Source organism: Apostichopus japonicus, chromosome 8 (assembly GCF_037975245.1).
Source record: "Apostichopus japonicus isolate 1M-3 chromosome 8, ASM3797524v1, whole genome shotgun sequence".
Taxonomy (NCBI): Eukaryota; Metazoa; Echinodermata; class Holothuroidea; order Aspidochirotida; family Stichopodidae; genus Apostichopus; species Apostichopus japonicus.
In genome coordinates, this window is record NC_092568.1 from 32,333,419 (window position 1) to 32,345,931 (window position 12,513).

At 36.4% G+C, this 12,513-nt stretch overlaps 1 protein-coding gene across 1 annotated transcript in view; it reads left to right on the forward strand.

Moving 5' to 3' along the window:
* Window positions 1-2,304: 2,304 nt before the first annotated feature.
* LOC139971620 (spastin-like) overlaps window positions 2,305-12,513 on the forward strand; it is a 34,251-nt gene continuing 24,042 nt past the window's right edge. Inside the window, exons 1-2 of the mRNA XM_071978253.1 lie at window positions 2,305-3,006; window positions 10,868-10,951. Coding sequence (XP_071834354.1) covers window positions 2,628-3,006; window positions 10,868-10,951 — 463 coding nt within the window. The 5' untranslated portion in view covers window positions 2,305-2,627. The remainder of the gene's footprint in view (window positions 3,007-10,867; window positions 10,952-12,513) is intronic.

Sequence of the window (12,513 nt, forward strand, 5' to 3'; positions counted from 1 at the left end):
AATGACATCTGCCACGTATCAGAAATCGCAAACATTACGTTATTTGCCGACGACACAAATATTTTTTTCGAATCAAATGAAAATGAAAATTTATTTCATATTAAAGTGTCTTCTGAATTAAATAAATTTAACGACTGGTTTGCCTCTAATAAGCTATCGCTTAACATTGGCAAAACGAATTATATCGTTTTTAATACATCCCGAAATTTTAGCTGGGATAAAGATATTTTTATGGGAGGTAAAATTCTCAAAGAAGTATTTGCTAATAAATTCTTAGGTGTACATATTGATCATAAACTTTCATGGGGTGATCATATTTCCATAGTATGCAGGAAAGTTGCAAAGAATATAGGAATATAATCGAAATTGAAACACTACCTGCCACAACACATATTAAAGACTCTTTATCAAACTTTAGTGGTCCCACATTTTTCTTATTGCTCGATAATTTGGTCTGGTACACGTGATACTAATCTTAAGCCACTTATTATATTACAAAAGAAAGCTGTCCGCCACATATCACATGCTGCACCACGTGATCACACCAACCTTCTATTCAAGGATTTGAATGTATTGAAAATTAATGACATAATACGTGTAAATCTTGCCACCTTCACTTATAAGGCTTGGAATGGACTCCTACCTAATGCATTTCATAATTATTTAATCAGTAATTCGGATATACATCACCACAACACAAGACATGCAAATCATGCGCATTATTACAACACGAATACCTCAACAGGAATGTTAAGCCTCAGAAATCGAGCAATAAAAACCTGGAATTCTATTACTGACATTATTAAAAATAAATTATCGTGTAGGACATTTAGAAAATGTTATATTAAAGAAATAATTGCATCATATTAATTAAAATATCATATAATTGATTTATTGTCGAAACGTTTAGATTGATCTTTAATTTTTCCTTCTCTTTTCTTTCTTCAGGGAGTCTTCTACATTGTTAAGCTATTGTATGCTTTATAGAAGACTTCCTTTCACCTTGTATATTTGCACGTGAAAAAACAAAATAAATCAAATCAAATCAAATGTCCATACACGTGAGAGTTAAACGATTGTAATGGCCGTGTGTCGTAACAAACAACTTCGTTTCGAAGAAACCATGCACTGCCTGGTACCGTTGTGATTTGTCGGCTAAATGAATCAAAATATTCCATATATATATATATATATATATATATATATATATATATATATATATATATATATATATATATATATATAATAATAATATATATTATATATATATACATATATATATATATATAAATGAAAATCGTAATGAGTTGGAAAATCAAGAACAGTGCAAAAACTTCCAGCCTCCATCGGGATTCGAACCCGGGCCTCCCGCTCTATACGCGGACACCCTAACCACTATAGGCCATGGATGCTGATTGTATGCAGAGGTGTGAAACCGGTAAGGAAGGTCGTAATTCCAATGTAGGCGTTTGTCACCTGCATCGAACAATACAAGTTATGTATAGTCTTTACTTAATCTATATACTGCACCTTACACATGTCTTTTTATTGTATATCCAGCTATGTATACATTGATTATGCAGGTCATTATATTGTGTTTATATTGTTTTATTAAACTAGTACTTAGGTGGGCAACCTACGGCTGGCGGGCCACTTGCGGCCCGCCAGTGCTTTTTTGCGTCCGTGTGAGATGTCTCAAGTAAAAGAAAGAATCAATCATTTTTACATCATCACAAAACACGAGCTAGCTGCTTAGAATTTATTGGCAATAGAGATGCTGTCTGGTAGGCCTTTTATCCCCATTAATTATCAACTGTATACTGACATGTTTTTGTGAATACAGATTAAGTACACACACCTATTACTTGAAAGTCCTCGGAATCAAAGATTTGAAATCAACAGCATGTCGTTGGTTAGGTGCGGCCCAATCAATTTTTCACTCCTTATATCTGACCCATTCATTCAAAAAGGTTGCCCACGGGCCCTGGGCCTCGACTCTAGTACATGTACATGTGTTCTGTGTGACTGGACTCATCTCCTGTTCAAACGTAGAAGCATCTGTCAAATCCGAACGTACTAACCTGTCAGGCCTGTGATAATACATCCATGGTCTTCAATTTCAGTTATATGTTTTGAATTCTGCTAGATTTGTATAAGTATCAACTCTAAAGTTCCTATAAATATCGATGATGAACTCTATTATAAATCACGAATTTCACAAACAGCGCCATCATTTGTTGATTGACCTTTTATAACGCATACCTGCTTGAAGGTAGCAAACGCATTGCCTCTGTCGATGTTTCCAAAAGTTCACTGTGTATCAGTCATCATCTCTGTAACGTTTTTAAGGCGCGAATTGTTTTGAACAAGGAACCATTATCCGTACATTGATGCAACTCGAGAATGCGTCGTAGGAAATAATTATCTTTGCCCGTTTCAAAGCTTCAATAAAATTGTGAATAACCGGATAAAAATGAACGCAAACAGAAACCGTCACAATGTTTTATAGATTTAGCTGAAAATAATACGAACGGGAAGAATAGATCAACAGCCCTGTCAGTAGCAGACGACAATACAGTGAGTAACCATTCTGTGAGGAGTTAAAACAGGAGGACGATGGTCTACAAATGCCTCCAAAAGGCCGCCCGAAACCCACAAAGTCCAACGTCAAAGCAAAAGCAACTGCATATGTTTATACTGAAGAACAGCAATCCCCTCATAGGAAAAATCTTCGAATTGTCGGATACCCAGTTCTTTTTTTATTCGGCCTACTGCGGTTTCTTCTCTTCCAGTTTTGGGTAACACTCGCACCGTATGTTTGTAAAAATAACTTTTTACAGACCCCTCGAACGGAGGTCACAGATTCAGAAAATCTGACTATGGCAGAGGAAAATACAAACGCAAGTCAGGGCGAAAGCGAACCATCGTTGGTAAGACAACGATACCACCACAAGAAGGCATTTGAGCTCATATCACAGGCCCTTCAGGTTGACGAATCTAAAACTGGTAGGAACTATTTTGCAATATTTATGTTTCCAGACTGCCTAGCGTTAGAACTAGGAAGGCCTAGGCTAGCTTAGGCTTCATTACTGTAGGCAAGCCTAAGTCAAGGCTCATGGCCATAGGTCTACTGGGTTCCAGTGCCATTCCGCCATGATAGGTACAAACTGCCATACCATTCTGCAATAGGTTTCGATCCTTTTCGCCTTGGCGGAAAAGCTCGAAAGCTAGCGGAAAGGTACATATTTTAGGAATGGATTTTACACCTGTAGGATTGTATCGAGTGAAAGGATAGGTACACTGTCTTCAAATGTTCGCTGGATAGACTGAATTGTAGTTAAGACAAGATTGGGGAAAAGATACACATGCAGTCTTTAATGTACATCATGTACAACATGTACCACATGTATGACATGTTGATTGTATAGTTTTGATTCTAACTAGTTCGTAATCTGAGTAGACACACTCAATATACAATGTATACAACTATATAACGTAGTTGGTTGAATAAATCAAATTAAGTAAGGTTGATTGTTTATTAAATAGATCAGTTCTGATTGTTGATTTAAATGACTGATTTTGTGGATTTTTCAGGCCTAGGTAGTGTGAAGCGAAGCAATATACAGTGCAAATAGGCATACAGTGCACCCACAATTATATGTGCTCTTTCTGCCACACAAAAAATGCTCTACCGCCATCGGAGTACATGGCGGAATGGCACTTTTTCTATGGTTTAAAGAGCACATTTTCTATGGCAGAATTTACCAATGGCGTAATACACGGTCCCTGGTCTACCGTACCTCGGCCTAGTACTTAAGTACTCGAGGATGGGTTCCACCAATGATAGATGCAATATTTCGACAGCAATGTGATCACAAAAGAAATATACGTACAGTACGCCTGCCACGAAAGTACAATGATAAGATTTAGCCAAGTGCTTTAACAACTTTACCTGAAATTATAATTTAAATCCATCAATATGATTCCATGAATAGGCTACAAATAAATTAGTCTTAAGCCCACAGCGCACTGCTCATCTGATCACAAACTGACATACCTCGACTGTCCTGATTTTCGAAAATCATGAAGACCCATAGACTGCCCACATGCCTACACTGACTGACTGTTCAGTGCACACATGCCACACAACGACTGGTTGCTTTTTAACGACAAGAGCTCATGTAGTCACTTGCAGATTTATAACCCTGTGAATGGATACATCATTTTTTTAAACTGTGAAGTTTTATTTGTTAACCCCACCTGACATCAAGTCGGCAAAACCTAATTTTTCCGACTAAAGCTGATGCCACTTAAAACTAGCTAATTTTTTATCAGGTTTAGTCTTTTGCATACACTCACTCCCCAATTATCCACAATATGTAACAATGATGCAGTGGAGGCATATATCGCAATGTATTAAAAGCTGTTGGCAAAAAAAAAAGGTACATTTTCTTCTTTCACTGTCAAGTACTGTATGTGATGACACCCTACCTTACTGGTCCAACTACGGGACAGAAAAATTGAAGGTACACCAACTTATTTGGCTAGCTGTCCGTTTAACAGTAGCTTGATCGTTCGAGACAGATTAGTCTCACTTTGGAGGAACAAACTCAGGTTCGTTGGTCCTGAGGCAGAAATCTAGTTGCTTACATGAATTTCTGGTTGCATTGAAACTAAATACCCGAAAATAGGCATGGAAATTGTCATCCATCACTTTGGAAATACTGAAATAAACAAACTAGTGGTAGAATTATATTAACCTGAATGGGAGTTTTACTGGCCCAAAACTACAGTATGTTCTACAGTATTCACCAAACCTACACATCTCTCCAACAGTGCACAATTATGTGTCATTCAAAATTTCTTTAGTCAACCACTGTTGCTTTTCGGACGACCAAAAAGGTGAGACCTGGTCGTTTGAGGGACAACCAGCAAATATCCCTAGAAATCTGCCTTGATACTAGTTATCTTACAGAGTGAATTACAGAGTGAAAAGGATGGACCAATACCATAAATATTGTAATAGATCCATTAGTGTTACTGGTGTTGTATCGATCCATTTATGAAACGTCTATTGTTGTGTACTGTAATGGAACTTATGATTTGGGTCTAGGTAATCTCAACTTAAAGCATTTATCAGAGAAGGTCTTGTCTACTAAGGATGCTTAAATCTATGGCAGTTACAGTATGTCTACTTCCTGAGTACTTAATTGTCTGGACGGACAAAAAGCTGTTGATGTCATCTTTTGGAAACCTTTTTGTAATGTAATGTTACAAATAAAATCTTATATAGCGCACTGTGCGCGATGCATCTGTGCGCTTTACAAACAATCTAGAATATACAATGACATAAAACAGTATACATAAAACAGTAAATTTTTGTAAGGTACTGTACTCATCAGTGAAACTTGTATCAGTTAAACGCTATGTAAATTTTTTATATTCTACTTTAGGCCTAATAATGCCAGAAAGCTGTTAACCAACTATGCACATTGCTACCCTATCTTGCTTCATTCGCAATAACAACTCTAATTAGACACTCGTAAGTCGTAACTGAAACTGCCCTAGCTACAAGTACAACCATGGTTGTCTGACCAGCACAACAAACTGTAGTAAAATAACAATGCCAAAAAGTCCTAGGCCTATGTACACTATAAGAAATATGTGTTAATTTGTTGAGTAGAACACCAGCTTTGGGGTTGTACCAATTAATCATGTTACTAATAGATTTGAATTATTTAGTCACAATGCAATCTGAAATTTATGTACGCAACTAGTCACCCTTCAGATGATCTCCATTCTCCAAAGCTGATTTGGTCGTCGGAACAGAAATTTGGACAACCGTATGACTATGACCCTTACAAATTTGCCTACTGAGATTGTTTGACTTCTAGACCTACCTTGTATTGCTTACATGTAAAACCAGGATATTTACTTAACAGATAGTTCTGGTTCCCAGAATGAACTTTGCAAATACAAATTTGAAATTAGTATTGCCACTTTTTAATTGAAATTTGAATTTTAAATTCTACCTATAAATAATGACATAAAAGTCTTGTAAAAATGATTTACTTCCTATCTGTTAGACTTAAATCTCTACTTATCATGACAAAAATTGTATACATTTTGGGAAAATGAGGGAAGATTGAGAGAAAAAATTGAGAAGTACAGTACAGTACTGTATCGATTGTTTTGCAACATTTTGTTATATTTTATATGCAGAGGATCTGTACAGTAGCATGTATACAGAAAAGGAAGTTTTATTAGAGTTTGTATTGTCCACTAACAGCTGTTTGATTAGCATTGCTGTACCCAAATATTTTGGAAGCCTGAGGAAAGCAAGTGAGTCCATGATTAATGTACATATAATAAAGATTTAAGTTGTTCTTTCTGTTCTATATTTTTGAATGCCAAGTATATTGAAACAATTTCAGTAGTAATTGACACTTTAGGTCTGTCTATAAGTATATACTGTGTGGTAAACATTCATTTTTGGCAGGTGGGGGCTGGTGGGGGCAGAATCTGGGCTGGTATGAAACAGACTCACAAGTCTGTTAGCATTTAAAGGCATTAAAGACTGGCCCCAAACGGCGTGCGGTCATCTGAAAAAGTTAACTTTCTGTTGCTTGCAAGTGATGTTTTGTTCGTGTCGCTACAAAATGCAGACAGTAATGAAACGTGATACCTTGTTATCTTTAGCTGGACCTGAGATGTCCATTGCTGTATCGTTTGTATACTGTGCTGTGGGTACTGACCGCAGCTGTATGTAATGACTGTACACTAGTGTCTAATTACCGACGGTAGCAAGCTGTGTGTGTATTTTCTGGGATCGATGGTGGTGTTTAACACTTCTGTTACACCTCATTCGAAACTAGGTCAAATTACCGGCATTAGACGTTTCTTTTTGTGCCAGTCTTCACACCCTTAAATGTTAAATGCTAACAAACTTGTGTGTCTGTTTCATACCAATCCAGATTCTCCAAGCGATTGGCTGGCATTACGTCATTGCCTGCGGCTTCGGCCTGAAAGTCATCGTCGTCAGATTCATCCGTTCCTGGCTCTAACATATACTGTTGGGTTGTATGTGGAAATTCAAAATCCTCATCCCTTTCTTTTTCAGACAGTGGAAATTTCATCAGATTCTGAGCTGTCTGTGTCAATCTCTAGAGGAAATAGGGCTGTCTAATTTCTTGTTGTGCGCAGAAGTGTTATTTTTTGGACTGATCTGCGCTGCAATACTGCATGTCTTCAAATTTGCATATGAAAGGTCAATGCACCTAACGACACATAAATTGTCTTCAAATACCACTAAATTTCTAATTGATGGATTTTAGCAATGCAAACCTTCATGAAAGAGTCAGGATTGGCCACTAGATTTTCGTTTTTACTGTAATTGTTGCCAGACCTTTAAGGGAGATACGTATTTATACCCAACCATTCTTGTTATTCCACGTGATAGAGTCTACTGTCCTGAATAACTTTCCAAAATGCAAAGAAATATCTGTCTCCATTTGGGCATACATCCCAGATTTAATGTTCCTCCACACACAATGTTGAAGACTTGATCAAGTCTAACCATGGCATCATCAAGTATATATTGTGTATATTCCTTGTAATGGAGATGGGTTTTGCCAATGCTGAATCTAAAATAATAAACCTCTGAACTCTGACCTAATGATGGCATTGGTTTCAGTGTCGAGGTCAGTGGCGGAGCGTCCATACAGTCAGGGGGGGCGGATGCCCCCCCTGACGGACTCAAATGGACTGCTGGCGCCCTTTTAAGCTCTTTACCACTTTTTACTTATTCTAGATTATTGACTTTTTTATTGTGCTCTCATCTACTTATTGACATTTGTCACATTTTGTTGGTGTAATTTGGCGATGACACCTATTTATTCTTCGTTTATCTGCAAATAAGCCAGGCCCGGAAAGGGTAATTTCCGGCGATCTAGGGAGTATCTTTACTCAAAAATTTTTTGTACGCTACGCGCCAACCAGTGGTGGCGCTCCGCTTAGATAGTTGTGAAAGCGCCCCTACAGACCATTCTCGCCCCTCCTGACCAATACCCCTAGCTCCGCCACTGGTCAAGGTCACAAGGTGGTTTACATTCCACCTTGAGAATGTGATAAAAATGAAAAGAGAGATTAAAAGGTTGAGATCATATGGGCACTATGACACAGACCTACAAAATGATGTCCCAAATAGCACACAAACTCTTTGAAAACAGTTTGAATGACTTGTTCTTCACGAAGATCTCTGTAATATAAGCCAAAGATGGTTGGGTTTGTGTCCCAATTAACTAATGTTTGACAAGGTTGATTAAAGAATTGTAATAATCATTACCCTTAATAGTCTCATTCATATTTGATTGCTATGGTAAACAGGGAGACACCTCTTTTTATGCAAAATTCCTTTGATGTACAACCCCTCCTTTTTGTTCTTTTTTATTTTTTTCCCCTCTTATCTGACCATTATGATATTATGGTGCTCTGTTTTGATTTGTCCGCAAGTCATTTATCCCATGACTCTGAAACATCGAAGTCATCTTTGCCCTGCCACTTTTTCATCTTTGGTTCAAGCTTTGATAATAAAGATCTGGTAGCAAAGCTTTATATGTCACAGAAATACTGAATATTTGAATGAATTCAACTCTAACTCATTGTTAATCATTGACCTTGCATTAAACAGTACTTCAGTGCAACCTACATATTGTAATTGTTGCTTGCATTGACTTCGAAATTTAGACATCTTACCTGAGAGAGTTAACCTTTATATATCATTGATTCACTCTTTCTTCAAATTCGTTACACCTTTATCTGAATAATTCATCTCTAGGGTGCTACAAACTCATCAGTGTAACCAGCTGATAAGGTATGAGTCAGTGATTGCATATTGCATAACAACTTGAGGGCTTATAAATACTCTCTGCTAATGATCACATGGTACTGCAGCATTACAGGACTTTTAGTGCTCAAGCTGCGATACTGTATATCACTCTTAACTAGAATCTATGTTATTGATTATCCTGGATGTCCAGCCTATTTGGCTCTAATTAAAGTGGATTGTATCATGGCTCACTGCTATTCTCACATCTCATGGGAAATGATTCTAAGAGGAAATTTTAAGTTTCTATTTACAGAGAGTAGAAGGTGAAACGGACTGAGGTGGTCGATGGAAAATCTGACCCGAAGGGTGAAAGTGAACTATGACTGTCAGTTGTAAATCACACATCTGTGCTGCAAGTCATTACATATTGGCAAGCCTCATTAGCATAATTGTGTGCGTGTGTGTGTGTGTGTGTGTATGCTTCGCAAGGGTAAAATTGTATGTTACAATAAATTGTTTATAGAGTTTAACATATTGTAAATCTCAAACTAAATTAAGGAAACTTTCTGGACCAGTTCTCAGCTTCACATCTTGTTCTGGTTCGAAGATATGATGTACATAAGTTTTCCAAATTATTTTACTGGCAAAGCCTAGATGAACTGTACACAATCCAAGGTTCTTATTGTCATTTTTTCTGGGTTTTTTCCTGAAAGTCTGAAAATCTTGTAAACATGTTAACTCCAATAGTAAGCCTAATGCTTAGATGAATTTCAAAGTTCTATAATTAACCCTACCGTCAAAGGTCACTTGAGATCACTACAGTCCAAAATGTAAAAATGTTTAAACATCTTAAAACACTAAAGGTAAAGTGTGGATGAGCTTTGTACAGTTTTTACTATACATGTAGATCAGTATCATTATTCTATGCATGACATGTACTGTACATTACAATCAACAGACATGTAACCCTATTGATTTTATGGAGGTCAATTATTAACAAAGGTTAAACCTTGAAAATGTTGTAAAGTTGGAAACTTTCAAAGCTTGGATGAACTTCATATGTGATATATGCCCATACATGCACATGATCATTTTTGTAAAGTCTTGTTATAATATAAACTACTTTCAGCACTATTTATATACATCTTCATTAGAGGTGTGTGCAATGAAGTAAAAATTTGGTATTTGGTACAAGAAGATTAAAGATTATGTGAGAGTGTATTGAACTAAAGAATGAACCTTCATCAGCACCATTAAGTTCAAATATCAAATTAGACATTACTTTCTGTTCAAATGCTGAGAAAACATTCAACTGGCAAACTTTACATTTAGGCATGTTAGTGCTTTAATGTGATGCCAAGGTTGTAATCATAATATCCCAGGAGTAAACTGTACATGTATAGGCATGTTAGTGCTTTCATGTGATGCCAAGCTTGTAAACAGTAAATTGTACTAAACGTCATTCCTCATATGTGGCCGACCTGTATTTACTGAATTTTAGAAACCACCAGGTTTTTGGTTGAGGTCAAAGATTAAGGGTGGTCAAAGTGAACACCTGACTGCAATAGCTCATTACCTCAAGAAGATGAACTTGGATTAACCCAAATAGATAGTGTCAGCCAAAACTGTCTTATACTCAGAGGAATTCTACTTCAGCTTACATTGACTTCAAATATGTGAAGAGCTGATGCCAAATATGTTCACTACACTGGGTTACGTATCACATAGCAACTACCTGATTGTATCTCCAAAGAACAAGACTGTACAGTAGTCTCATTTATCACTCCATTGTAAGTGATATACTATTATAATTGACAAGTTGCTTGACATTGTAGTGCAGTATGCCATCTTGTTCTTGAAAGCTATTTATAGATGAACATAGCTCAGAGCTTTGTATATTACTGTGTTAGGCAAGTAGGCAAGTAACGTAAATCAGTACGCATTTATATTGCATTCTGGGTACTCTTTTAGTGGCGATATATATCATAGAAGTTATCACTCTATTTTTGTTTATCTTTCCTTCTTGTTTTATTTTTGCAGGTACTAAGAAACAAGCCTTAGATCTATACAGAAAAGGTGTCAAGGAACTGGAACAGGGTATTGCTATAGACTGTGGCAAAGAAGGTTTGTATTCAGAATTTTGTATTTTGTTTTCTCCATATTAGTTTTCAGGACTGTAGTTGAGTCCAGCAGATCTGGGTCCAGTCTGAGACAAGTCTGAGTTGAAAACATACAGAGTCTATTAAGTCAAGGCTGACTCCAGAGCCCCTGAGTCCAATTCGGAGTCAGAGTCCAGGCTATGTACATACTGTACAAGTATGCATTCTATCATAATTTCACATATATCTGAATTCCTCCCATCTCAATCACACTTTTGCCCATACCATACTATATTCTCATATAACATGTTTGAGGTATTCAGTTAGGATAGATACATAATTGCTGTCTCTTCCTAGCGGTTTGGAGTCATTTTCTCAAATTTTGTGCTGTCTCTTCATAGCGGTTTGGAGTCATTTTCTCAAATTTTGTGCTGTCTCTTCATAGCGGTTTGGAGTCATTTTCTCAAATTTTGTGCATAGTTTTTTCCTGGACGTTATTTTGTAATTTATGCTTTCTTGCATAGGTCATGGATTAGATTACAGTGCAAACTGGAGGCATTCCAAGTCAGATTAAACAAAGGGGGGGGGGGGGGGTATAGCATTTAACATGTGGTTTATTTCTTTATTTGGACATCTCAGTTGAGATGCAGATTTTTAAGAACAGCAAGGGTAAGGGTGAGGTTTAAACAGTTATTCTAAGTAGGCTCAAAGTTACACACTGGTTATGTTTTGTTCTTCTTTTTATTATGTTAATATTTTTCTTTCAATTCTGTTATACTGTATTTGGTGAAATAAAAAATATAGTGCTTCTCATACTAGTTTAAAAGAAAAATATCAACAATGAATGTTGTTCAAAAATTGTTTACTTCTGTAAAAATAGTTGCAGTACATCAAAAGTGTTGATTTTAATAGCAGCACAGAAAACCTTCAGTTGCACACATACCACATTGGACATTAACACACACAGTATAATGATATTAACTTCAATTATAAAATTTAAATTCAGTTGGAAATATTTTGTTCTAAAGCAAATATTCATTATGTACATCGCCATATTTAAATGTATACTACATTGTTCTGTTTAATCATGTGAGAAATTATAATAAAATTTAAAGGTTCCATCGATTATCATATTGTGACTCATTTTAATTGCTGAGTGTACACTATACATATTTGAAATGGATTAGTACTTAAACATGTATACCATCGACACTTCAGCAGACCCAGGCAACAATTTCAGATTTCCTCAGGTGCTGAGTGTCCTTGGACTACCTTTTCTCATATTAAATCGCTGCCAATTATTTCTGATATCTGAAGCAACCAAACTACCAGCTTCACAGAAACCTGTGTCTTTCACTGTTGTTGATGTAAAAAATTGTCACATTAATTCAAATAAGCGTGCAATTATTCATTATTTATCAAGATTTTTCCCAAGACTATCAGAGTGGTTTTTTGAGATGGTATTGCCCTAACCAAGTAAAACAAATGCAATAAAAACCACTAAAATTGTAGTCTTAGAGACTGAGATAGCAGGTAATGAGTTGAGTGAGTAATACTCTGTCTTTGTGTGGCCTCTTCATCTGTAGC